Here is a 26974-nt window from a genome sequence, read left to right as displayed (position 1 = left end):
TCATAGGGTGCACCCAGGGCATACTCAGGACCGGCGGAGAGGCGGCTTGATGACAAGCTGAGCTACAGACAGCGTTGTGCACACACGGGAAGCCAGGACGCTGCCCTGGGAAGCCAGCAAACTGATCAGGTTAGGCTGGTGTAGCTGAGACCCATAGACATTGATCAGCCCCTTCCGAGGCTGAATGAGTTTCCTTAGTTCAGGAAGTTGCGGAAAGTAAGCGGACTAACAATGTACTGCAAGAAAGCTTCTCTGTCTTTGCCTCTGCCTCTTTGCCCTCCTTATTGCAAATAGAATTCACTTGGGCTGGACTAAGAAAACCACCATGTCTTGGTCCCCTCTCTAAAACCAAAGAAAGGAACAAACTGAGCAAGTCAACTGCTCATCTTTTCTCTTACTATAGTAAGGGATTTAAAAATTCTGTAAAATGGGTTCAATGTTTACTGTCCGTTCTCTGCATGTGAGTGGGTAAGTGCAAGCAGACCGGGCAATGACACCATGCTACCTCAAGGGCGTGTCCGTGAAGAATTCTAGGAGGAATGCTTCTTTCAGGCTTAGCAGTGCTTGTGCACCACCCCCTTCCCGCATGGTCAGAGAACATGCCTCTCCACTGTGCTCCAATAAATGGGGCCCTTTGGGCCTCAGACATCTCTTCTTGCTCAGATTAGAGCAAGAAAACAAATCTTACTATGCTGTTGGGCCTTCTTTGAGGAAGCATTCACCCCTTTGAAACTATCCGGAAGAGACCAAGTTGCTTTCTGTTTAACTAGGAACTATTGATTTGCATCCTCCCACACTCAGCTCACCAAAGAACAGTAACATCTCCCAGGTGTGTGTGTGTGTGTGTACAGAAGGACTAGCTGTGTGTGTGTGTGTGTGTGTGTGTGTACAGAAGGACTAGCTATGAAGTTAGAGAAGCAGGATGCTAAACTTGGACTATGGGATGGGGATTCCTGTCCTGTGAGCCCACTACATGTCCTGTGGGTCTACTGTGCAGACCCTGCATGGATTCGACCTGAGTATTTGAATTTCAAGGTGCGACGGTGAGTGGGGCTGAGTAGGTGGAGAGTCGGGGATGTGGCCGTTGAGGGTTAGCAAAGCAGTGCCGCCATCTTCGGGGCTTGATTAGTCATGATTAAACACGTCACTCTTCCACAGCTGCTGAATAACCGTGTGATTTAAGGAGCTCAGTTTCCTTCTCTGGGTTTCTGCTTACTCCTTTTTTGAATGGGAGGGTAAGACTAGGTGGCATCTATGGTCAAAACTGCCCCCATGATTTTATAATTGGACGAGGTGGGTGGAGGACCACTGGCCATATGGTGACATCCACCACTTGCCATTAATGGTGTTAATTTTCCTAACCTGTTGAGGTTTCGGTTTTCAGCTTGTTGTTAGGGAGAGTCTCTGAAGGTCAAATACTTAGCCTCTGCACTTGACTTACCCAAACGGTTTCTCTCTGGGGCTGGGGTGGGAGTGGGGGGCGCGAGGACGTGGTGGTGGCAGTAAACAGATATTTACAAGTTAGCAACAGACAGGTCAACTGAAGTCAGTTGTTCAGTCAGGCACAAAATCTCCCAGGAGGCGCAAGACAAGCTCCAGCCCCCCCCTCAATCATCCTCTAGGGAGGCAATTGTAAGGTCAAGCAGGTGATGCTGTCTCCCAGAGGAGAATTATGGTAAATCTGTTTATCATTCTGCCTGGTTCTATCACCAAGAGTCTCCGAGGCACTCCCCGGGTTGTGGAGGGGCAGCAAGGGAGCTCTTTGGGAGCTATGGTTGGTAAATGGGCCCCGGGGAGGCAGAAGAGGGGCCCGAGCTCATTTTGCCCCACCTGCATGGGATGTGCCCATTACGTGTATTGATGCACACAGAAGCAAATGGGATGGCCTTGTCATGGTGAGATCAAAGGCTGATGCCTGCTCTCCAGGGGTACTGGCTGCCAGGCTGGGGCACCTGTGACCCAAGCTTCACAGTGTGATGCCTTTGGGTTTTCCTTCCCTGGTGTGACCCCGTCAAGACTGCTGAGTTGTCTATTGACGGTGAATTGTAGCCTAGAGGACATTAACATATCTAGCCAACATATCTAGCCACCTTCCCCTCTGGGAAGCGCTCCTTTTGGGATCCCAGCTCCTAGCACCAGTGGTTCCGAGGACAGGACTGCTGTGGAGTGTACTGGGAACGCAGTTCTCCTCTCCTTTCTGGTGGTAGTGGCCCTTCCGTGGAATCTGTGGGTGTTAAATGAAGGGCCAGTTATGGGCTGCCAGGTTTCCCCAGCCGGGGCCCTGAGAGAATACCTTCCCACAGGTCCTGGGAGTGGGCCTTGGAGAAGCACGGCAGATCTGTTCGAGGTGTGCCCTGGCTCTGGGGAGACCCCAGTACCACTCCACCCCACCTGAAGGCTTTCTCAGCAGAGAGAGAATCTTCTGGAGTTGATGTTCATCTTGGTGACACCAATGAGCTTGAGTGGGGTGGAGAGACCGAAGTAGGAGGTGAGAGGGGAGTCACAGATGAGGTCGGACAGCTCGTCCCTTTCCTCTAGCTCATAGGTGGCATCATTGAGCATTCTCCTGTGGAGGTGGCAGGTCTGCTCAATCTTTAGCTTGTTGATGTCACTGCGCAGGCGCATGAGCTGTCTTGCCAACTGCTGGTCCTGCAGCCGCATCTCTGTCTGGAAGAGAAAAGGGGGGAGGTGTCAGCAAATAGTGGGGTGAATGGTCTGACAAGCAGAGACCCACCAGTAGGAAAGCTAATCAAAGAGCTCCCGTGGAGCTGTGGATTCGGCTTTTTGGCTACTAGCCAGAAGGTCAGTGGTTCAAGGACACCAGTCCCTCGGCAGGGTAAAGATGAGGCTGTCTGCTCTGGAAGCGGACTTGGTGGTGGGGTTATTTGGTTTTTAATTGGGGTCTTCAATCATTAAGCAGGTCACCTTGGAAACAGGAGCACTTTGCTAGCACAGGGAGGTAAAAAGACACCGATAACAACGTGACACATGAGGGTGTGCTCACAAAATGTCATTTTGTGCTCGATGAGCTACTGTGCCTCCCCAGTTGCCACTCAGTCCATTGAGACTCCCAGGGCCCCATGTGTGTCAGAGCAGAACTGTGCTGCATAAGATTGCTGAGGGCCGAGGCTTTGGAAGCAGGTCGCCAGGCCTTTCTTCAGCGGCATCTGTGGGTAGACTGGAACTCCAGCCTTCCATAGAGCTGCCTAGCATATTAATGGGAGCGTCACTCAGTGACTTCATGTTATGGTAGGCCCCTTCAAGAGGAGCACAGTGGTCCTGGGGGTGGCTGTTTTCCATTCAGTCTCACTGTCGGAGATTTAGACTGATGGAGTAAAAGGCCAGAGAGATGCACAGGGATGACAAATATCAATGAATGTGATTGGGGAAGGTATACCAGGTCTCCCACTGGAATGGCAATGCTTTGTACCTTTTGCTGTGTCTGGGTGTGTCTGGGTGTGTGGGGGGGTGTGTGGGTGTGTGCGGGTGTGTGCGGTCTTTCAGCATTTTGGAATATCTCAAAGCTCTGTGAATAAAGAGTCAGACATAGAAGCATATTGATAGTTGTTGAGTATTTTTCTGTGAATCCGGCGCTTCTCTGAGCTCTTCGTGTACATTATTAACATACAACAAACGGTTCCTCCTTGCTATAACCCCCGTGAGGTGCGTATCACAGGTGAAGAGTCTGGAGCACAGCAAAGAAAGCAATTTGTCCCAAGTCAGAAGCGGAATTATGAACCTAGATAGTCAGGCTCCAGCCCCCAAACCATTGGCTCTCTGGTCTACCTTCGGAGATATGGTCGGACTAAGGGGGTTGGGGCTTGTTGTGTGCTTAGTGATCAGAAGGTTCATGACATTTTTAATGCCGTCATGTTTCCTGCCTGAGAAAGAGATGGGAAACTGACAGAATATTAGGGACCAAAGTCACGGACATGCTACCCTTGTTGGAACTTCACCCCTGAGGTACCAGCAGCCAGCATGGTTGGGCATCAGAGAGCTGCAATGAATCACTCATTTTTACATGGGACTTCCTGTGTCCGTCCAAGGGCAGTCATGGCCATGGAAGAGAAAGTGGAACAGGACCGAATTTGTAAAATGTGAGTGAACCGAAATGGAAACCCAAATGAGAAAAATGATGGAGCATTGCTCTGATGGAAACACAGTCTCTCTCTCTCGGAAGAAAATCAAGGGGAGGGGGTGGCGGGTGGGGGGGAGGAGGAGATTATGTCTTTTGCAAAGCAAGCAAATCACTTGAATGACAGAGCTGGAAACAGCGGTGCTCAGTTCAAAGATGGCAGCCGATTACACCACTTGGAATGTATGTGGCTTTCCACAGACTCGGCACAGTCTCCTACCTCAGGCTCCTCAAAGAGCTCGCTCCCCCTCTCCTGACTCCCATTCCAGTTCTCGCTGCATCCTCCAGTTTTCCAAACTTAGGTCTGTTCTGATCTCACTGGATCAGGCATGACTGAAACCATCCAAACCAGTTCAAAGGCCTGGTTTCCCAGCTGCAATGTGGCCGGAGGAGGATTCCAACTCATGGAAACTCTTCAGGTTCCAGGTGCCCAGAGTTTTCCACCACCAGCACTTTATCACTAATTCATGCCACTGACTGCTCTGACGTAGCACAGGATCTTGTTGCTCCTCATCATTTACTCCGCCACATTTACAAGTGGCTACTGAGCATTTGGGGGAGAAAGAGACACTCAAGGGGCAGCTCTCCCCTGGCCTATAGAGTCACTGTGAGTCAGCCTGACTCAGGGCCGTGAGTCATGGCCTATGTTTATCCATTCATGCTCAGCTACGCACTTTCATTTGATACTTGGGAAAATCAGCTATGTGATTCCAGAGGGACCTTCCTGGGTGATGCAAAGGTTCTCAATCCCCGCCTTCACCCTGTTCAAATCAAGTAAGATTTTGCTGTTCTGTTCTTTTCTTTCATTTTTGAAATGTATGTCTGCAGGTTTTTCCTCTTTCAACTTCATAGATAAGAGAAATGGCGCTATAAAGTCCTGTCAGCAAAACAATTGATGACAAAAATGGGGATTAAAATTCCTATCTCCTAATTTATTTACTTCTCAATTCATATTTCTTGCCATCAGAAATTTGCTTGACCGACAAGAGCACCAAATGAATGGACACAGGCTCGCCCAGGGTGGCTGGTCGTTCATTCATTCACGCATTCTGAAGCACCTCTCCATATCTGGAACTGCACTGGATGCTGACTAAACCCTTCTGAATGAGACGATGTCAAATATGGCTGAGAGATGGCACCAGCTCCGTCCCAGTCATTGCTTTGTGTAAACTGACCCTCTACAGAGCTTCGCCCAGCTTTGCTAGAAGCGGGCTCTTTTTAAAACTAGCAGCTCTGTGGTTTAGATTTGAGCTCAGGTATTCTGTCTTTGGTTGAAAGGAATACTTTAGAATTTGGGAAACTGAGATTTGAGCCGAGGCCTGGAGCTATCTGTAAGATGGTACCTGCCATGGGTCCATGGAATTGGAGGTGGGAGATATTTTTCTAGGACTGATAAACCCACTGCTGTTGAGAAACTCAATGCGACAATATAGAACTGCCTCCCTCGGATTTCCAAGACTGCACTCTTTATAGAAGCAGTCTGCGACATCTCTCTCCTGAACTATTGGTTTTTTGATCAAGCAGGTCAGAGAACAATTAGGGTTTAAAATTCATCATATCTAAACTGACTGCCACTGAGTCAATTCCATCTGATAGTAACCCTACTCAGGGTTTCTGAGACTGCAAATCTTGATCGGAACAGGCAGCCTCCTCTTTTTCCTGTTTAGTAGCTGGTGGGTTTGAATCTCTAACCTTTTAGTTAGCAACCCAATGCCTAACCCACAGTGCCATCAAGGATCCTTAAAACCATCACAGTCAGTGGGAAAATGGATTAGAAATACCAGTGTGACTTCCTGTACAGAGGTAACTTCGGTGGAGTCATCTAAGACTTCTATTGAGCTCCATGTAAGACTTCTATTGAGCTTCATCTAAGACTTCTATTGAGCTTCATCTAAGACTTCTATTGAGCTTCTATGCATTCGACTCTACATTAGGGGAAGGAGAGAAATAAAACCACATTTGAACAGGGATGGTGATTCTGGCCATCTCCCTGGTTCACAAAAGGGGCCTGCAGACTGATTTCCTCAGCAGGACTTGGTTTTGAGGGTGACTTAACAGCATGAGCACTTGAGCCTGGGATTCACTGAGGGAATCTCCTATTTAAAGGTTCAGAATATGCATTTTTTTTATGACACTCTGAAGGCAAACCACGCTCCACTGGATGCTCAACCAAAAAAAAAAAAAAAACCAAAACCAAAAACAACACTGTTTAAGGAAAGAACCAATGAAAACTGGCCACGTTGGACCTATGAGTATTGTCATCCACTCTGTCCACAGAAGGGAGTTTTCAAGGGTAACTGTTACCTCGAACACTGAATGCGAGCCCTGGTGGTGTAGGGAGTTACATGCTGGGCTCCCAACTACAAGGTCCACAGTTCAACCCCTCCCTGCTGCTCCATGGCAGAAAAATGAGACTTTCTACTCCCATAAAAACGTAGTCTCGGAAATACTACCCCATCCTTGAAGGTTGCTACGAGTCAGAATTGAGTTGATGGCAGTGCCATAGCCTCTCTAAGTCTCCCAAGAACAATGCACAAGGTTATGAGGCATATATTTCTTTTTAATTAATTGGTTCACACACAAAGCGGTGGGCTGCTTAGAGGAGGAGAGTGTCCCAGAAAGTGATCTCAGAGGCAGCAGGAGAGTCACAACGCTGGCATTAGAACTCATGGGACCACTATGTGCCAGGATGAGCTTGATGGCAGCTAACATGTAAACCGAACTGTTGTTGCTACGTGCCGGCGAGTGGGGTTCCAACTCCCAGCCACTCTGTAGGCAAGAGGACAAGACACTGCGTGGGCCTGTGCCACCCTCGCCACCATTGCCATATTGAGTCCATTGTTGAAGACATTGCTTCAACCACCCCACCGAGGGCTTCTCTGGTTTTCATGCCCCTCTATGTTACCAGGGGAGGGCCTTCTCCAGGGACTGGGCTCTCCCGACAACATGTTCCAAGTATGTGACATGCCATCCTCACTTCTAAGGAACAGCCTAGTTGTGCTTCTTCAAAGACAAATTTGTTTGCTTTCTTGACAGTCTGTGCATTGCAAATTCAGTGTTCTTTGCCAACGGCAAGTTCAAATGCATCCTTTCTGGGATGTTCCTTATTCATTGTCCAGCTCTTGCGGACCTACGGGACCACGGCTTGAGTCGGTGTACCTCAGTCTTCAAGATAACATCTGTGCTCTTTAACACTTTAAAGAGTGTTCTTTCCCCAGGAGATTGAACCGATGCCCATCATTTGATTTCTTGCCTGCTGCTTCTATGGCTGGCGATTGTGGATCCAAGCAAGATGAAATCCTTGACCACGCCACTTTTGTCTGCATGCATCATGATGTTGCTTATTGGTCTAGTTTTAAGGGTTTTGCTTTCTTTATGTTGAGGTATAATTTATACTAATGGCTGTAGTCTTTGGTCTTCTTCAGGAAGTACTTCAAGTCTTCTCTGGGTTCCACAAGCAAGGTGTGCCATCTGGCTGTTAATGAGCCTTTCTTTGATCTCCATGAACCGCTAGCCACGTGTATGTAAGAGGTTCAACACTGCGTAAGTCCTTTCTCTCCGGGATAAGACAGGAGAACCTATGAGGACCGCCAAGATTTAAGTCTTCATTACAGAGACTGAGACCTTGGCCTGGAGACCTGGCCCCTGTGACTCAACTATCAGTAATGGTTTAATGCTCTCCTGGCAAAGGCTCAAACTGTGGACGTGCAGATTTCCAATCCCTCTCTGAGGGTGGCCCATTGCCCCATTCACAGATAAAGGCACTAGCTGGATTCCCAGAGGTGTAACTAATTATTCCAGTAAGCCTATAATTAAGGCTGTGCCCTTGGTGAGAGTAGGGAGAAATGCCATTGTCCCTGGGTCTGTGGCCCATTGAGGTTAATGAGCTGTCCCCACAGGCATGGTGGGACATGAAGAGGGTGTGCACATCGTGGTCTCTTGTATTTGTGGTGTAAATGAGACCTTTGTTTCTCTCAGGGAGACAAGAATGCTTCTTAGGGGAACTCCTTTGTGTCCCAAGGGCCTGGTTAAGTAATTCAAGACAGTAATTAAATGACTCTGCAAGAGGAGAACTCTGCAAGAGGAGAAAAGGAGGAACTGTCCTTGGCGAAGGTGTGGTGTGGGGTCGGGTGGGGTACTAGCAAGTCAAACAGCTCTAGAGCAGCGCTTCTCAACCTGTGGGTCATGACCCCTTTGGGGGTCAAACTACCCTTTCACAGGAGTCACCTAATTCATAACCGTAGCAAAATGACAGTTAGGAAGTAACAACAAAAATGATTTTATGGTTGGGGGTCACCACAACCGAGGAGCTATATGAAAGGGTCGCGACAGGAGGAAGGTTGAGAACCCCTGCTCTAGAGGAAGGGAGCAGAGGGAAAACACAGGGCAAGATCTGCTGAGGAAAGCCGGAGAACGGAGACCACTCACGGGAACGTCCCGTTGTCCACTGGGAGCCGTCTTCAGCCACGGCACACAGCTCACCCTTGCTTTCCTACTTGCGGGCTGAGGTGATCAAGCAAAGGCTGCTAATTCAGGATAGCCAACTCATCGGGGGTGTCCAAGTTCCTATTTTATACACTCACCCCACACACAACTCACATACCTACTAAGGGGCTTCAAAACCAGGGGGGGAAATGGAATCAAGAGAGAATGAACAATTTCCAGCAATGTTTTAAAGCCCCTGGTGTGTGTGTGTGGATATGTATATATGTATGTCTATGTCTGTATTTTGTGAAAATACAGACACTATGTAGCACCATTCCCATTCCAGTTTCTAGATGTCAGTAACATTGGTCACATTTTCCACCCTGTGTCAATATACTCTTTTTATTTGTCTTGTTAACTCATTGCCTTCCACCGTGGCCCCTGGCCTTCTCTTCTCTGCTGTCAAATAGTGGCTTCCCACGTGGTCTCATTTTCAAAAGGAGGTAAGACTCAAGGGTGACAATCTGTACTCATTGAGCTAAATTACTAGTTAGTTCAAAGGTCGCCCTAGGGGGGTATTTTTGATACAAAGTTTGAAGAGCAATTAAGGACCATCATCTTGGGACTCCTCCAGTCTCAAGAGGTTAAGTCTGAATTCTTTACGAGTTTGAAATTCAGCCCCACATATTTCTCCCTCCCTATCGGGTTCCATCTATTGCATCCCTGACTAGCATGTTCGGTAGTGGTTGCCAGACTCTCTGGTCTCAAGGTAGAAGAGGGAGGAGTTGATGAGGGTGTCCTTGGTTTGGGCATTGAATGTCACATGGCCCAGAAACCTTTACAACCCCAAGAAAACGGACAGTGGGTCACCTATGAGTGTGGGTGCAAGCATTGCTGAATGGGGTTCCTCTAACAGATAGAAAAAGCTGTCTCAGCAATGTGATTCTTCTGGTGAACTTCAATGACACAGGGGAAGGCTACATTCCATAGCAGCAGGGCTCTCAGAGGCTGAGAGGGAGGGAGGGTGGCCGTGGAAGGTGCACTTCAGACCAGCTGTGCTTCGCCAAAGGCCTCCCCAGTCTTCAGAAGAAGCCGTACTTTTATTCACCTGGAATGTTCGCTTTCATCCTCAACAGCCCCTAGCTCACATTCTCTGTGTTGGGCACAGGCTCAAATAGAGTGGTTTTCTCCATCCTATCATATATACTCAAGTATAAGCCAACCCGACTATCAGCCAAGGCACCTAATTGTACCACAAAAACTGCATTAAAAATGTGCGGAAACTTAGGCAGAGAGCAAATATTTTGAGAATGATGAGGGAAATGAATGTACCAATGTGCTTTACACAATTGATGTCTGTATGGATTGTGATGAGAGTTGTATGAGCTCCTAATAAAATGATTTTTAAAAAGTGAAAAAAATGTGCTGAAAAACTCGGCTTATACATGAGTATATATGGTAAATGCTTTTAATTTGAGTTGCCAGTGGGATCTCCCTAAGTGCTCTGGTAACTGTCCTGAAGGTTTTAGGCAGTAAAATGTTAAAGGACCTGTAAATATCAGACCCAGGAGGGCCCAAGACGCCACTCCCTGCAGGCGTTACCTTTAACCTATCACAGATTCTGTTGTCTAATGTAAGTAAGAGAGGTCCTCCGCTTCCACCAAAAGTCTTACCTGGAACCCTAGAAATTATTGACTTGTTTCTATTTCTGCAGTCCTTGGGTGGTGCCAATGAAAGGTTCTGGATGCTTATTGAAAGGTTGCTGGTCCCAGTCCATCCCAAGGTTCCTCAGAAGGAAACACTGGCAATCTACTTCCAAAAATATAGCCATTGGAAACCCTCCGAACCAAAGCAAACTCCCACCATGGCGTCATTGCGGACTCATAGCAACCCTGTGGGCTTCCCAGGATGGAACAGTTTCGGGGAGTAGAAAACCCAGTCTTTCTCCCAAGGAGCGGCTGGTGGTTTTGAACTGCTGACCATGCAGATTGCAGCCCAGCGTGTAATCACTTGAAAACTCGAGGGGACACAATTCTACTCTGACTCACACACAAGGTCATCATAAGTCTGAATTGACTCAATGGCAATTAGTCTTTCTTTTAAAAGACTATCTAGTCCTTCCATTTCCCAGGGAATTTTACCACATGCCCATGCTTGAGGATGTCCTAGTCTCTAAGTTTGGGGCAAATCACAAGAGGGGTGACAGTGTCTCGAGACACGTACCCGTGCAAGTCAGAAAGCCATTCTGAGGCAGAGATGTTGAAAAATGTCTCTGCAAAGCTGGCCAGGCGAAATAGCATGAAGGGCCAAACCAGCGGAGCTATAAATATGCTGTGCTGGAGAAGAGGACTGTAATTAGCACAGATGTGGGCAGACTGGAGGGACCCCAGGGTGGTCAAGGGCATCCTGTCCAACCCTTCTTGCTAAGCTAGCCCAGCCCGACAGTCACAATTAATCTGTGGCGGATACTGGACAGAAGTCTGGACAAGACATCACCTTTGCTGCTGTGTAGGAAGGAGCAGCATGCTTGTTCGGTTCCCGCACAGTGGGATCATAAGGCTTAGTAGTTGAACCTTTGAAACGACTTCGGGACCTTATCCTATTGTTGATCTTGCTGAACCGGAAGGTCCTGCTTATTGCTTTAATCACTGCTGTGCAGAAGCATCCCCTCGGAAGCCTGGACTACAACATGTTCATGACTTGCTCTTGGCTTTGGCCTTTGAGGAAAAGCCAGAATGATGCCATGTGGTAAGAAAGCCGTTGGGCACTGTGGAGGTTTGCTGCCGCATGATGACTCTAGGTTCTGGGGAAAATTAAGAAAAAAATTTTTTTTTCCCTAAACACCCTTAGAAACTAAACTGAGTTTTCGAATTGATTTCCAGGGAAGCTGTGGACCCCGGAAGGGCAGGGGCAGGCTTCACAAAGGTCTTCACACTGAGAGGGAGCAGGCCAGCAGACATCACACATCCTGAGAGCCTGGCCTCAAGGGTTCCCATGAACATCCCTGGACAGGGATTGTAAGTGGGTGGGAGACACCATGGCCCCCATGCCCTGGGCATGTACAGAAGCCTTCCTCGGTCTGGGCTGGCCTCCTGGCCTCCTACGAAGGCCTCGCGTGCTTCCTGAAGCCTTCCACTGGTAGGAGGGAAGGTTGGGCTGAGCTTCACCAGGGCCCTGCCGACCCCATCGGGCCTCTACAGCAAAAGCGAAGCTCTATTTCAGGGGTCCTCAAACTTTTTAAACGGGGCCAGTTCACTGTCTCTCAGACCGTTGGAGGGCCAGACTATAATTTTAAAAACAACAATGAACAAGTTCCTATGCACACTGCACATCTCTTATTTTGAAGTAAAACGGGGTAAAACACCCAGCAGACTGGATAAATGTCTTCGGAAGGCCGCATGTGCTCCGCGGCCCGTAGTTTGAGGACCCCTGCTCTATTTGATGGGAGCTTTGATTTTTCAAAGGTGTTTGTGACAAAATGGTCCATACTCAACTACTAACCCCAAAAGAAGCGTTGGTGGCCCTTTCAGGACTGCTCACCCCATGATCTGTGGTTCAAGCTCATTGCCCAGTCCTTGGGGGAAAGTTGAGGCTGCCTGCTCTGGCAGAGATTTACATACTCAGAAATGCTCTGTAGGGTCTCTATGAGTTAGAGTCCACTCGATGGAAAAGTGAGTTTTATATTTGTTTTTGAATTTGGGGGGGCGGGGTCAGTGGGTTTGTACTACCCTAAAGGATCGGCTGTTGAAACCCTCCTTAAAGGCCCCCGGGAGAAATGCCTTGAGTTGTGCTTCTGTAAAGCCGACAGTGAGAACGCTGGGGTTAGAATGAACTCAATGGCAACAGGTTACGTTTTCAAACTTGTGAGGGCCTAGACCAAACTGTGACCTCTGAAAAGGGTGAGGTGCATTTGGAAGCCTCCCCATACTCACCTCCTGCTTAGACTCTTCTGATTCTAGGGAGTGGGGGGTGGTGGTGGTGTGTGTGTGTGTGTGTGTGTGTGTGTGTGTGTGTGTATGTGTGGAGTTGAGTCAGAGACTCAGCACACACAGCAAACACTTCCGTTAGGGTTTCTGAGTTCAACCCCTATGCTGGGGGCCACTTGGAGATTCTGCCAGCCCTGCATGCTGTCCTTAGTCCCCCAGGCCATGGACCCCAGGGTGTGTGGCATCAGGAGAGGTGGCCCCTGCTTGCCAGACCAGTGCACTGCTTCTTCCAGCTGCCTCACACAGTAGAAACATTTCTGGCTCCAGGATCAGGTCCCACCCAGTTCGATCTCCAATGAAACACGTGACTCTAGGCAGTGGGTGTGACCCCTTTGTCAAAGGGATGGCTGATCACCTTCCTCCTATCGCAAATGATGCTGGGAGGCTTCCAGGTCATCTTGGAGGTGAGGGGCACTGAGACCTCAATCCCAGGAAAGGAAGTCTGCCCCCAAAGGGACAGACAGTTGGAGAGATGGGGGTTGATGTCAAGGCTGGTGAACACAGGGGCAGACAGGCCACAGCCTCCTCTCAGTCTCCTTCCATATGAGAGTCACACTGGCCAGTTAGTGCCTGAAAACGTTTCAGAATCACCTTTTCCCTTCCCTGGTCCTCCAGGATGATCGAGTCAAGGCCAAGTTCATAAACAGAAGTTATTGCTCTCACATTCTGGGCTTGTGGTAACCTCACTAGGGCGCTGCTTCCTCTTCTAGAACCCGTCCTCCCCATTGCCCTCTGGAGCCTGCCTCAACCTTTACCTTCCCATACCCTTGCAGTTTGGGTATCTCCTGCCATAGTCTGCCTTTACTGTGCTTGTTGTGTCCTGGTATTTCACTCACTGGAGTGTAAAACACCCGAGCAGAGACAAAGATGAGGCTATACCTAGTCTATCAGAGTGCTTGGTGCATACATTTGACGTCTAAAAGCCATTAGCTGTCGGTTGGCTGGTTCAATAGCTGGGATAGGTGGATGGGTGGATGGGTGGATGGATGGATGAATAGATGGATGGATGGATGGATGGATGGATGGATGAATAGATGGATGGGTGGATGGGTGGATGGATGGATGAATAGATGGATGGGCGGATGGATGGATTGGTGGATGGATGGATTGACTGGATAGGCGAATCGATAGAAGGCATAGATGGATGGGTGACTGGATGCATAGATAGGTCGATAAATGAGTACTATCATCCTGGAGCCCAGTCTTGAGTTTTCAGAGCTGGGGACAATCCTATGCTGTCATTCCTGACGCTCCCATCAGGCTGCCCTCTGGGAATGCGTGCTGTCACCAACCCTGTGGGAGGAAGCAGGGTGAAATGAACAACAGAGCCCAGGGCGTGGGCTCACCGTCATTCTCTGTGCCCCTAGGGGTGCACTTCCGGGTAAATCACTCAACTTCTCTGAGCTTCACTGACCTCATCTGTTAAAATGAGTAATACCCACTCTGTGAGAATTAAGTAAAACCTGTCTCCATATAAGACCCGAGGTTTAGGAAATATCAGCTCTGCTTTCTTTCCCCATCCTCAGACCACAAAGCTAAACATCAAGTTATCATTCCAGTGTCTCGAATACAATCCTCTTCTCTCTCGAGGCTATGTGCTCTCCTGAGTGCCAGCCGGCCCTCCGACGACTCTTCTTTGTTCCCCTGAGTGCCTCACGCAGGTGAGTCACCAGCAGGTGCTCCAAGGCCACCTGACCTCCTCACCCTTTGCCCGTCTGGCCCTCAGGGGTAGGTGGGGAAGCAGTGTCTCCCTCCCTGTGGCTCACGCTCACCCAGCATCAGAGAGTTGTTAGGGCAAAAGCCAGGATCTGAAGTGGAAGGTAGGTGGGCCTCCCAGTCAAGGGGAGCCGGTCACTAGGTCATGATGGAGGCCAGACCTACCACTGTGGGGCTAGGGGGTTGTGGCTTCTCTAACTCCCCTGCCACACTTCTGGAAGGAAGGACACATTCTTTTGAGACCAAACAGGCAGTCCCCGACTGTGGTGCTCCTGCCAGATTGCTAGAGGTGGTGTCGTGGACTAGCCATGCCTACTGGCCCCACAAGCAAGGCCTGCCGGGAAGGCTGGCTCTTTGACCTCCACGGAGCCCAGCAGCCCCACGGCCATATCTCGGGGCAAGTCCGTGGAGAGAGGTCAGACACTGACTGCAGCACTTGACTGCTGTCAGTTCTGGTGCATAGTGAAAGCACAAAGAGGAGCGGCTCCACCAGGTTTCTGAGACTATACCTCTTTACCGAAGCACACCCGCTCACCTCTCTCCTGGGCAGCAGCTGGTGGGTTGGAACCATTGACCTTACATTGAGCAGCCCAAAGGCTTGTCCCACAACAGGCACCACCAAATCTCCTCTGACACCAAGCCTGCTCTGAAGGGAGCGTCTTGCACAGCATACTGACCGTCTACCTGAAGGCCACAGTCCCAGAATGGATTATCCTCCCTTAGCCAGACTTGGGTTTCATCAAGGGCTCTCCCTGGTGGTGTCGTTGTTACTTGCTGGGCTGCAATCTGAATGGTCACCTGTTCGAAGCCAACAACAGCTCCAACAGAGAAAGACAGGCTTTCTACTCCTATAAATAGTTACAGTCTCGGAAACCCACAGAGGTGGTCACTGTGTCAGCATTGACTCGGGCAGTGAGTTTGAGATTTTTTTGTTGGTGCCCTGTCCTGTCAAGGTGCCATCAGATACCATCAGAGGGTGCTGGGGTGCCTCATGGTCCCTCAGGAGCCCTCGGAAGAGCCCTGGAGAGTCAATGTTGGAACTTCGGGTGTGGACTGAATGGGAGCTTCACAGCTGATGCTTAGCATGCCTGTGGTCCACTTGGGAACCTGTCACGTGGGCTACTCACCGAAAGCAAGGAGGAAGAACTAGTTGGACCAGAGCACCTGTGGACTTTGGGCTTGTGTTAGTAATTACATGGATGCACCTGCAGTTGTTATATATGAATTCCTGCCTGTGCTGCCACAGAGAGGTAAGCCAAGCCTACCCGCTACCCTTCTGCCCAAGCAAGTGTGAGGCCATTTTGTTCTCCCATGTAATTTTGTATTCCATTCCCTGGGAACCTGTCCTTTTACGAACCGGTATTTTGGGCTCCATCTGCTTCAGGGGACTGGCAAAGCAGCTTGTGATACTGGGGTTGAACTCAGAACTCCGAGCAGCAGAGGTGTAGACCCAGTTCCAGGCTACCCCATCCTAGGGACAGGGGGCCTGTCAGAGCAGGCAGGCCCATGCTGGGCGCTCAGCTTTGTGAGCTGAGTGCAGTGTGGCCAGCGCAGACACCAAGGCTGCCCCAGAGAAGACCGTGGGGCTGAGCAGGCCAAGCTGTATGAGCAAGTGCAGGACCTCTCTGGGCGTATCTGAAAAAAGGGGGTGATCATTCCTTCCAGTCCCTCCCCCATGTAATGCTTGATCCAAGTTCATGTTATTTGATAGGGGAAGAACTGTTTGTGAAGGGGGCCTCCCTGGCAGAGCTCTGTGGAGGGTGGATGCAGGAGACTCGAGGCCTCCCTGATGGGCCTGCCGACTGAGACCCTCCCTCCCCAGGCTTGCAGAGTGGTCTGCAGGCGTCTCCTGGCTGCATCCAAGTCTGACTGGCTTGGCAGTCGAGGACAGTGGCACCTGCAAAAGGGTCAGTCCCTCTGTGCAGACTTGTGGAAACTGTCTCCATGCCTTTGCCGGGCCTCTATTGCCCTCTCCCTGGCTTCTGTCTGTTCGCTGAGCCTGTCTGGCTCTGATCTGTGTCCAGCTCCTTGGCCATTTTGTTCAAGAATGGGGTCCATTTGCCAGAAGCTTATACAAGAACACATCCTCCAAAGGAGGTCTGTCCAGATTATCAACAGGCCTTGGCTTACACAACTCCCTTTGAACCTGAACAACTGGACTTTGTATTAAAATAGCCCTTGTCTGAGCGCACGAGAGGTGAGTTCTTGGAAAGAGTACAAAAGAGAGTAAACTTTGAACTAAATCCCAAAGCTCCAGGAGTTGAGAAAGTATGACAAATGAGCCTAAAACTTGGTGAAACACCAAGTGTGGCCACAAGCTTGATTCCAGGAGCAATTAGTTGAGCAGCAGTGATTAGACACCTGGGCTCCGAAAGCCATGCAGATTTGGTTCAAATCCCTGATCTCCTGGGTAACCTTGGGCCACTTACTCAACCTGAGCTTGCTCACCTGTAAAATGGGGATCGTAATAAAACCCACTGCCAGTGAGTGGATTCTGACACAGCGACCCTACCTAGTGTTTGCCAGGCCGCAAACTTTCACTGGAGGAAACAGCCTCCTTTTTCTCCTGTGGAGGGGCTGGGGGTTTTGAACCATCTACCATTGTGGCTTGCAGCCCCAAACTTGCTGTGTTAAGTGATGTGACACACATTTATTAACCACACAGCAGGGTACCTCACTACTTGTACCAGCAGAGTGGCTTCTGCCCTCCACTTCTTCCCCCACCTTCACTACCCTTTTACCCTGTCCGATCACACTCAAAACACTCACTGCCATCTGGTCCAGGCTGAGTCAACGTGACCTGTGGGACTGTAACTCTTTACAGGCACAGAAAGTCCGGCTTTTCTCACGCAGGACTGCTGGTTTCAAACAGCTGACCTTGTGATTAGTCGCACAATATGTAACCACTCTACCAGCAGGGCTCCTCATCCTGTCAGATAGGTCTGTATGGTCACTATTTTACAATGACAAAACCGAGGGTGAGGTGCTTGAGTTTCCTAAAGTCACAGAGGGAGGCGATGGTAGAACTTGACTTGAAATCTGGTCCAATTGTTAATTGGATGCTTTCTCCATTCCACCTGTGACTCCCAGCTGCCAATTAGTGGGCCAGTTGCATTAGAATCGCCTGCCAATGCTCATTAAATTCCTGAGCACAACCCTAGAGTTACGAAATCGGAATTTCCATGGGGAGTAGGGGGGGTGCGGGGGCGGGCTTGTATTTGAACAAAGGCCCAGGTGCCTAATTGAGTGGTTAATATCTAGTAGTATATAGTGCATGGCTTTTATAGCTGGGATGGTACCCACCAGAGGGGTGGGGGGTTAATTGTTATAGGAAGGATATGAATGGGAAGGAGCCCAGGTGGTGTCGTGGATTGTGTTGGGTTGCTACCTGCAAGGCCAGTCGTTCAAACCCACCGGCTCTTTCATGGGAGAAAGAAGCAGCAGCCTGCTCCCATAAAGATTTTTTCCCTCAATGGGACAGAGGGTCAATAGGGGTCAACTTGGGGAAGGGCAAAATATTAGCCAACAAAAGGGAAATGGAAAACACAAAGGGGTGTCGGGCAAGCTAACAGGAGTTGATGAATGGTTACAGCTGTAGCATAAAAAAATGATGATCAACGCCCACCTAATTCACAATAAAAAGTCTCCAGCCTCAGAAACCCAAAGGGGTAGGTCTCTGCCTGCAGCGTGGCTCCGCGTGGGAATGGACTTGACGGCGAGACTGAGGCTGAACGGGAAGTAAGGAAAAGCCTTCCATCGAGCAGTTCTTAAAGACTGGCCTCGGTCACTGAGGAAGTCAGCGATGTGTGTATTTCACACTGCCCACCTCGGAACCCCTCCACCTCTCTCCACCCCTGGGGGCGGATTACATTGAGTGAACGCAAGATTGGATTGGAAGATCCAGCCTGTCTCTGAAAACCTCTTGCCAGCCAGTTGATTGGGCTGCATCGTGGCCCAGCGGGACGGTCCCGCCGGCTCTTTAAGGAAGCAGGTTGCCCTGTCGTTCTCCCTCAGAGCGGCAGGTAGGTTTGAACACAGAGTCTCCGTCAGCAGCTGAGAGCTTGACCATCGCCAGCTTCTCTCCTACAGCCCGAGTTTCCCTGTGCGTGATTCTGGTTAGAGAGGGCTCCAGCCTCCCCTTCCCTCCGCCCCTCGTCTCTCAGCAAGCCAGCGAGGAAGGGGAAAGCAGCAGGATCTCAAAGTCATACGCAAGTTCAGACCGAAAAATTCCAGTATCTTTTAATATCGTTTCTCCACGAGCTTTTTAGAGCCCGCCCTCTCATTGGTCCTCTGGTGAGAGGAGTTTATCTGCTCTCATGCTGAGTGAAGTATTCTGGGGACTTTAGACCCAATTTTATCTTATTCTGGGAGATTCTGAGCCTTTTTTATCTGCAGACTATGAGCTGAGGAATGTGGTGTACCCATTACGTTGGCAAGACAGAAAGGAGCCTGGTCTCTTTCTTTCTTTTTTTTATTCACGTCACCTTCCCTCCATCCCTACCCGATTCTGTTCCCATATGGAAGATTCGGAAACCAACTGAAAGTCCAAACAGTAATATTTCCATTCAGGAGTATACATCGTTGCTATTTCGGCAAGAGGTCGGGTCTTGGACACCCGCGGGGGCAATCCTATTCTACCGTGTCCTGCTGGGTCGCTATGAGTCGGAATCAACTCAACAGCAGAGTTTGAAGGGGCCTGGAGTTCCCTGGGGGGCACAGACAGTTTGAAGCTGGTGATTCACTGAAAGGCTGGTGGTCTGAACCCACCCCGCGGCACCAGGGGCAACAGCGTGGAGGTAGCTTCTGTACAGGACTCCAGCCAGGAGAAGCCTGTGGGGCGGCCCCACTCAGCACCACGCTACATGAGATCACCGTAAGTTGGAAGCTGTGGGCTGGGGTTTTGGGGTTTGGGTTTTGTGATGTGTGTGAAGGGGTCAGCATCTTCCCAGAAAGCCACACATGCGACACTGCGAAGCATCAGCTTCTGGGCTAGCAACCTGCCTGTGAATCAAGCCCCAGTGAGCCAGGCTCTGCCTGCGTGGCTCTGAGCGGATCCCTGAGCTCCTCAGGAAGGAGGGCTGCCCCAGTGCCAGTGTGAGGAGGTGCTAAGATATCACCCTCAACACGCGGCCCATTTGGAAACTAGTAGCATTTGAAATGCAGGCTTTGTGGGGCTCGGGGTCCCCAATGACATGAACATCTGGTGTGGAGTGCCCAGGGCAGGAAATGAGGGCCCAGGCGGTGGTGTAGCCACATCCTTGTGCATGACCTTGGACAAGTCACCCATGTCCTCAGGCCTAGAATCGCTCCGAGCCTCGCCCTTCTCATCTTTACAATGGGCATCACAGCAGCTCCGGGTCTCCTGGGAGGATGCTGTGGGTAGAAAGCCTCTGGAAACCAGGAGGTGCTCCTCCCACGGGCCAGGTGCCCATGACTGCCATCCGCACGCCTCCTTCAGGAGATGCTCAGTGAGTTTTGCTGGCCACTGTGCTCTGTCAGTCAGCAGAGGAGAGCCTCCCAGGACGGGTCCCAGCAAAGCGGTGTCTTCTGCTTGCCAACCAGGCAGCAGAGGCAAGAGAGGGTTAAGGAGGTGGGAGGTGGGAGGAGGGGAGCTCTCAGCTTGCAATCAAAGGATCCCCAACACCCTGAGGGGGGAGAAGGGGAGGAGTGACGCTGGGACAAGTTATTGTCTGTGGGATTACTGTCAGGTCTCTTTCCCCTTTATTTAACCACCATAAACACCTTTTAGGAGCTCTGGGATCAAACACTTCATGAGACTCAAAGAAAGAGGGCCGTGGATGCTGAGGAGACTCACCACCAAAACAACCAGTTAGGAAGCTGGGGTGTTTGCTCTTTAATTTCCTCCAGAGTTGGCATCATACCCACAGAGCCAAAGACTTGTCTTTTGTCCCCTTTCTTTCTCCTTCTCACTTGGCAAATTCACATTCATCATGAAGAGCAATTTGGCCATGCTGTGTGATGCTGGGACCCGGCCCCTGGGAGCTGGCAGGCTGACCAAAGCCCAGGCAAGGGGAGTTTGCAGAATTAGAGATGCTGTGGAGAGCAGAGATGGGGAGAGGCCCACAGATTAGGGGCCTCATCTTTTCTGCACCCCACCTCCCCCAGTGAATCATTCCTCCAGCCACCCAAACCACCTGGCCACCTTGCCAGGCCATCTCAAAGGAGGAAAGCTGGACCCACGACCCTCTGGCATCCTGACTGGCCTGGAATAAATAACGCTGCCCAATGGCCACTTATCTGGGCCCTGAGCTGGTCTTCTGGGAGATGCCAAAGGAGTGATGCCCACAGGGCTTGCAGGTGGTTCAAATAGTTAATGCACTCAGCTGATAATGGAATGGGTGGTAGTGGGAGTCTACACAGAGGCACGTCAGAAGAAATGCCTGCTGATCTACTTCTGAAAAACCAGCCTCTAGACTTCCTATGGAGCAAGGTTCTACTCTGATGTAAGTGGAGTCGGCATGAGTTGGCCAATTTACCAGGAACCGTTTTTTAGTCTGCTGTCTCCCTCCCCCCAGTCTCTCTCCCTTTCTATTCACTCTGTCTCCCTTCCTACCTGCCAAGAAGAGCCTCTGTACTTGGAGGTCCCAAAGGGATCAGTTGTAAGGGATCAAGTCGGTTCTGAGTCATTGCAACCCTATCACGATAGAACCAAACCCTGCCCGGTCCTGTGCCATCCTCACAATTGTTGGTTTGTCTGAGCCCATTGTTGCAGCCACAGTGTCAATCCATGTCATCGACAGTCTTCCTCTTTTTCACCGTCCCTCTACTTTACCAAGCACAATGTCGTCCTCCAGGGACTGGTGGTTCCTGACTGCCGTGACTGTCTGTCTTGTGGTGAGAGGGGAGAGTGCCTCCCTGAGGGGTGATTTCCCTTCTTTGGCGGATAATTTTGGATTCAGATGGTCACCCCTCTGCTGTTTAGCTGATCTCACAGGGCATGGACTAGAGGGTCTCTCCAGATCAGCATTCCCTAACTCTCTGGACAGGCTGCCCTGCTTATCCAGGCTCCCTGGTTTTACTAACCCCTTCTGGGACAGACTAACAGCCCTCCCCGCCCACCCCCATCCCTTCCTTTGGGCCCCAGGCAACTCCAAGTTCAGTAAAAATTTCTATCAATTTGGGTGTTTGGCATTTGGTGGAGAAACAGCCAAACGATGAAAGGAACTTAAGATTTTCAGTCTGTTGCCTTGGCCACGGAAGTGGAAAAGGGTGAGTCTCCACCAGGACCTGATAAAGGGGCAGGGAGGTTTGCCTGGTGGTGGCAGGCCCGATCCCAGGCTCACAAACCCAGCCAAAGCCAGAGGCCGTCGTCCCAGGTGTGGCAAGCTCCTGGAAGGAAGAGCAGACCTGCCCCACGGGGTTTGTAGGCTGTGTGAAGTAGACCACACCTTCCTCCCATACTGACACCGCTGAGCGCCATCAAACAGCCCATCTTCTGGTTAGTAGTCTAGCACTTGACCATTTGTATCACCCTGGGTCTTAACACACAACAAAGGCTAATTGAAACCATTTCTCACTGCATCTAAAAAGAGGTTCCTTTGATTTTGTTTGTTTGTTTTTAAGACACTGTCACATTTAAAAAGAGATTCTTTTGTTTGTTTTTTTTAAAGATCATGTCAAAGAAGCCACAGATGTTGAATTAGAAAGACAATGACATTAATGCTTTAGACTTTTAAAAACATGAGAAATGGGCTTGTTACATTTTTGAAATCTGGTTTGGAGTCAAAGAATTCTACGGCTTGCCTTTGGTTACTATTTAAGCCCCAGGCAGAACTGCCTGCCTGCGGGCTGGGCTGGCCTGTCCTGTCCTGGGGCTGTTTCCTATCTTCTCTGAGAGACAATCTTCTCAGTGAGAGGTGGTTCTGGACCACTGGGTGTGGGTGGCTGGGAGTCCATTCATTGAGGCTTCAGACACGGGAGTGATGATCCGGACAGGGCTCGAAGCTCAAGCTTGGGGACCCCTCCCAAGGGCCTCACTTTGAGGCCCCTTTTCGGTCCCCCATGGTTTGGGTCTGGCCTGCCTCTCATTACCTGATGTCCATGGACCAACAGTCTAGCATCACTTCAGAGCTTATAGGATATTCAGAATCATAGATCCCATCCTAGACTGACTGGTTCAGACCATGGCTTAAAACAGGTTTGTTTCAGTTTGACCTCATGCTGAGAGTTTATAGTTTCAGAATCAGAGTGCCTTTAGCAGAATCTACAAGACCCCCCTGAGGAGCCTGTGAAAGTAGAGATCCTGACTCAGTGTATCTGGGGTGGAAGGCAACTTTCAGCAGAGGCTGGGCTTGGAATGAACTTATGGTTCAAGTGCCTCGTTCAGAGTTTTCATGTTAACAAGATGCCTGGGTGACTGTGTGCACATTAGAGGCTGAGCTAATAGATTTTCTTCCCTGCAGCCCGACTCAATCCTATCGCATGAATCAGACCCTGGTATTGAGCAAGTAGGATGGCCAACGGGAGCAACTCTTCAGCCCCATAGTGCTCTGCTCTCGATGGTGGAGTCTGAGCGCCAGCCTGGGCTCTGCCGCTTACTGGTCATGTAACTGTAAGCCAGGCAGCTGAGGGCCCACGTTCCTCAGTTCACTCCTCTGCGCAGGGAAGCAGCAGTAAGTCTCCCTTTGGGTGGATGTTCACAGTGCAAAGGAAAGCATGGGTGTGTGGTTAGATGGGACAGTATGCTCATTTCTGTTCACTGGTTTATTTTGCTGTGCTCCTCTCTGAGCCTCAGTATCCTCTCCTGTAACACTCCCCCCCTCCCCCCGACAATTTGAAGAGATCATTAATGTGCGTGAAGTACCTGGCACTGGTAAGCACAATTAGTAACACATGGCACAGTTACCATTGTTTCTATGATGACTCACCCACAGAAGCACCCACTCGTCATCAAAGAAATGTCAAGGAGTCGGGGGAAGTGCTATGTTAAATACAAATTGTTGTACATAATGTTGATATTTCCGGCCGTTGGCAGTCAAAACAGTTGACAATTAACGCCCCTCTCTCTGCCTGTGGCTATTAGGCTATACATTATCGAGCATTGACTTAGCCTGACGCCCCTCCCGCCTTTCCGCACACCCTGGTCCGCCTCATGCTGTACAAATGCTGAATGAAGCACTGAAGCTGCCAGTCCCTGTCCGGCTGCACATCACAATACCCGGGGGCTCTTGAAACTCTTGCTGCCTCCTCGGGCCCGCCACCACCCACCCTCCAGCCCCCTGGGACTCATGTCACTGATGGGGCACAGTCTGGGCTTTGGGATCCTCCGTGTTCCCAGGGCCCTCGGCTGTGCAGGCAGGAGGCACTGCTCTACACGAGGAGTCCTTGGGGGGTGGGGGGGATCAACAATGAACTTGATCACTGCTAACTGAAAGGTAGAAGTTGGAGTCCACCCAGAGGCACCTGGGAAAACAGGCCTGAAAACGCCACTAGTAAAAAAAAAAAAACGCCACTAGTGAAAACCCCAGGGAGTAGAGTTTCACTCTGACAGACTTGGGGTCCCCAAGAGCTGGGGTGAACTTGATGGACTCGTTGGTTGGCTGTCTGGCTCGAAGTGGTGACGAAGTTGAGTTCCACAGAGGGTCTTCCAGGCTTTCCCCAGAGAAGCTATCCTTTCATCCTGGCCTCGTCCCATGCCCAAAGGTAGCCCCCCAGAATTCTAATCCACCAGAACCGTGCTGACTCAGTGCCGGTACTTTTATTGCTGCTTCCTGAAGCAATAAAACCTCAAATGAGTCCCAAGCCAACAAATGAAATCCTTGATGAATGGGGAGGCCTCTCATTCATCCTCTTTCCATGTGCCCGTGTCAGCACACAGGGACACTGCAAGTCAGGATGGTGAGTCGAGGACCGAATGCAACAACAACAACATCAAAGTTTTAAGAAAACAAATCAAGACCATTTGCCTCAGGCGCCAAAAGAAAAGCTTCAGGGTCTGCCCTGGGGCCACGGCCTGTCCCTGTTGCCTTGCTGCAGTACCCAGTGTGGGCAGCATTCTCAGAGCCCCACCAGAGCCCCTCATTCCTACCTGCCCACTGTGAGAGCCAATGGCATGAGTCTCTCTCTCTCTCTCTCTCTCTCTCTCTCTCTCTCTCTCTCTCTCTCTCTCTCTCTCTCTCTCTCTCTCTCACACACACTCTCTCTCACTCTCTCACTCTCTCACTCTCTCACACACTCTCTCTCTCACTCTCTCTCACACACACTCTCTCTCTCTCTCACTCTCTCTCTCTCTCTCTCTCTCACTCTCACACGCACGCTTCTCGAGATGGACAGAATGGGAGGTCCTGGAGAAGCATTCTCAGCATTGAGGATGAAATGCAAACCAGGGTTCTAATTAGGCAGACACCTGCGGCCGAGGAGGGAAGCTTCCGAGGAAGACCAGCCACCCCCACAGCCCCCGGGAGACTTTACTTTCCAAGATTCTGCCACTGCTGACCTCAGTTATGACAGACCCTGCAAGGCAGCTGGGCTCACCTCTGGCCGGAGTAACCAGACTCTACCAGGGTCACTTGGTCATGAGTTGAGTGGGTGTATGGGGCGGTGCTGGAGAGCTGGGGTCAGGGAGGGGTTTGTGCCCTGCCTGGCCTGTTGGAGAAGCCATTCTGCCCTGGACAGTGATGCCGTCCCCCGTGCATCCCCCCCCCCCCCCCGGGTCGTCGAGTATGTGTAAGGGAGATTCAGCAAGCAGGCCCACCCCTTCTGAGGCTGAGAACCATGGCTGGTTGGGGGCAGAGGGGAGATGATGGGCATCTTCTGGGCCTGTGGGCAGTAAGAGGCTGAGCTGCCCACCCCGGCCCTGACTTCTAGGCAGCCTCCCCCTCAGGCTCCTAGGTGAGGTCCAGATGGTGCCTTGTTGGCAGACAGTCTGTCCCCCCCCCCCCCCCCCCGCAGCCCTCATGACCACTCACACCTTGCTCATTGCAGCTCCTTCACAGCTCCTACACAAGGGTCATTCCCACTGGAGTCTCAACGCCTTCCCCAGACAAGAGACCCCTCCAAGGGCCCACCTGTGCAGTGTCGGTACAGGGACTGCGGCCACTGAACGTTTATTTGGTGACTGGTCACCGCCACCAGCCGGCAGCTCTGGGCAGCGGCACAGTGAGCAGGTTTCAGAGAGAATGGAGGCAATTACGTTTGTTCAAAACCAAAAACGAACCTCAGACTCCCTGCCATCAAGTCCATGTTGAATCATAAGCAACCTTCCAGGACAGGAGAACTGCCTGGGGGTCCCAAGACTGTAACACTTTATGGGAGTCCAAAGTCCTGTCTGTCTCCCTGGGAAGTAGCTGGTGGTTTTGAATCCCCGACCTGGAGGTTAGAAGACCTCCGTGTAACCACTGCACCAGACTGTGGGACTCCCATGCTGGGAGACTGACGACACCTTCAGAACATCCGTGCTGGTTCTCAAGGACAAACTGGCCTTCTGAAATAGCATCTGCAGGAGAAAGATGAGGTTTTCTACTCCCACATAGAGGGACAATCTCGGAAACTCTCAGGGGCAGGTCTACCCTGTCCTAGAGGGTTGCTCAATGGTAGTGAGTTTGGTTTGGATTGGATACAAAGTATCTGTAATTAAGGATGCCAGGTCATGATACATAGTCTTCCCTTCATCTATTCGCAAGTTTCTGAAAAGCAGACCAAATCTGTGGCGCTGAGATGAGCACAACCCACAGGGACCTGACAGCAGAGAACTGCCCCCATGAGGTTGCTCTGAAGCAGACTGCTGCACCGTCTCCCGGGGAGTGGTTGGCGAGCTCACGCGGACCACCCTCTGTGGGCAGGCAGGCCTCTTACCATGAAAATTACTGATGGGTGGAATGGAGGAGAGGAAGGGCGGAAATGGAGAGCTAGTGCCCTTTCCAGGGACTCTTGGCAGGGCAGACTCACCAGTTCTTTCCTGAGCCAGGCTATCGCTGCGTCGATACTTTCAAAACCGTTGAGCTTGCTGGTGGCAAGGGGCCCCTGGCCTTGGCCAGCTCGCCCATCGGGGGGAGGCTGTGGCCTGGCCTCCCTCTGGGGGAGGGAGGACTCCTCCCCACATGGTGGCTGCTCTGGGCTGGATTCCTGCTGGACAGCTGGCCTGGGGAAGGTCCACGTCTGCTCCTCCAGCTTGGCCTGCCACTCCAGATAGGAGGGCCTGCGCGTCTCCAGCCTCAGTTTCTCCGTGAGGGCCTTCAGGCTCCGGAGGTGGTCATCCGCAGGCACGTCTGCTCCTGCTGGCCCTTCCTCCCCAGCTACTTCTTCTATTTGGATTTGGGGCACAGACATTCTGCCTTCTGCCCGGATGGCCAGGCAGCAGATTCGGTCCGGGGCAGGGTGGAACTCCTGGTGGGAGGTAAGGTAGGATCCGTCCTCTCCTGCTTCGGAATGGCTTCACCCAGCTGGGGCCAAGGCCCCTGAAGGCATTGCTAGGATGTGAGTGGGTCACAAAGGGTAGGCAGCTCCCAGACCCGGAGAGCAACCGTAGCCGGAGTCCCAGAGAATGCCTTATGGTGGCCTTCCACAGGTTCCGGGTTTAAGACTTCTGGAGGCCTGCGGCTTCCAGGCTTCTCACAGAGGCAGGAACAGACATGCGTTAGCAGATATCTTTGGGGGGAGACTTTGCCAAGAGGATCTCGCAGTGCTCGAGCTGTAGGCAGATCGGAGGCTGGCCCCGGAAGCAGCCCCCGGAGCTCCCTCCCCACAGAGGAGG

General features: G+C 51.0%; 1 protein-coding gene across 1 annotated transcript; it reads right to left on the bottom strand.

Moving 5' to 3' along the window:
* Positions 1 to 2274: 2274 nt before the first annotated feature.
* FAM167A (family with sequence similarity 167 member A) lies at positions 2275 to 26550 on the bottom strand. Its single transcript, XM_075555696.1, has 2 exons — positions 26170 to 26550; positions 2275 to 2667 (listed from the first exon to the last, which is right to left on the bottom strand). The coding sequence occupies exons 1-2, from the start codon at positions 26548 to 26550 to the stop codon at positions 2404 to 2406; spliced, it is 645 nt and encodes a 214-aa protein (XP_075411811.1). The 3' UTR covers positions 2275 to 2403.
* Between the last annotated feature and the right edge of the window lie 424 nt (positions 26551 to 26974).

This window comes from Tenrec ecaudatus, chromosome 8, assembly GCF_050624435.1.
Source record: "Tenrec ecaudatus isolate mTenEca1 chromosome 8, mTenEca1.hap1, whole genome shotgun sequence".
Classification (NCBI taxonomy): domain Eukaryota; kingdom Metazoa; phylum Chordata; class Mammalia; order Afrosoricida; family Tenrecidae; genus Tenrec; species Tenrec ecaudatus.
Note: the sequence above shows the minus strand (reverse complement) of the source record. Positions and strands in the feature narration are given on the sequence as shown.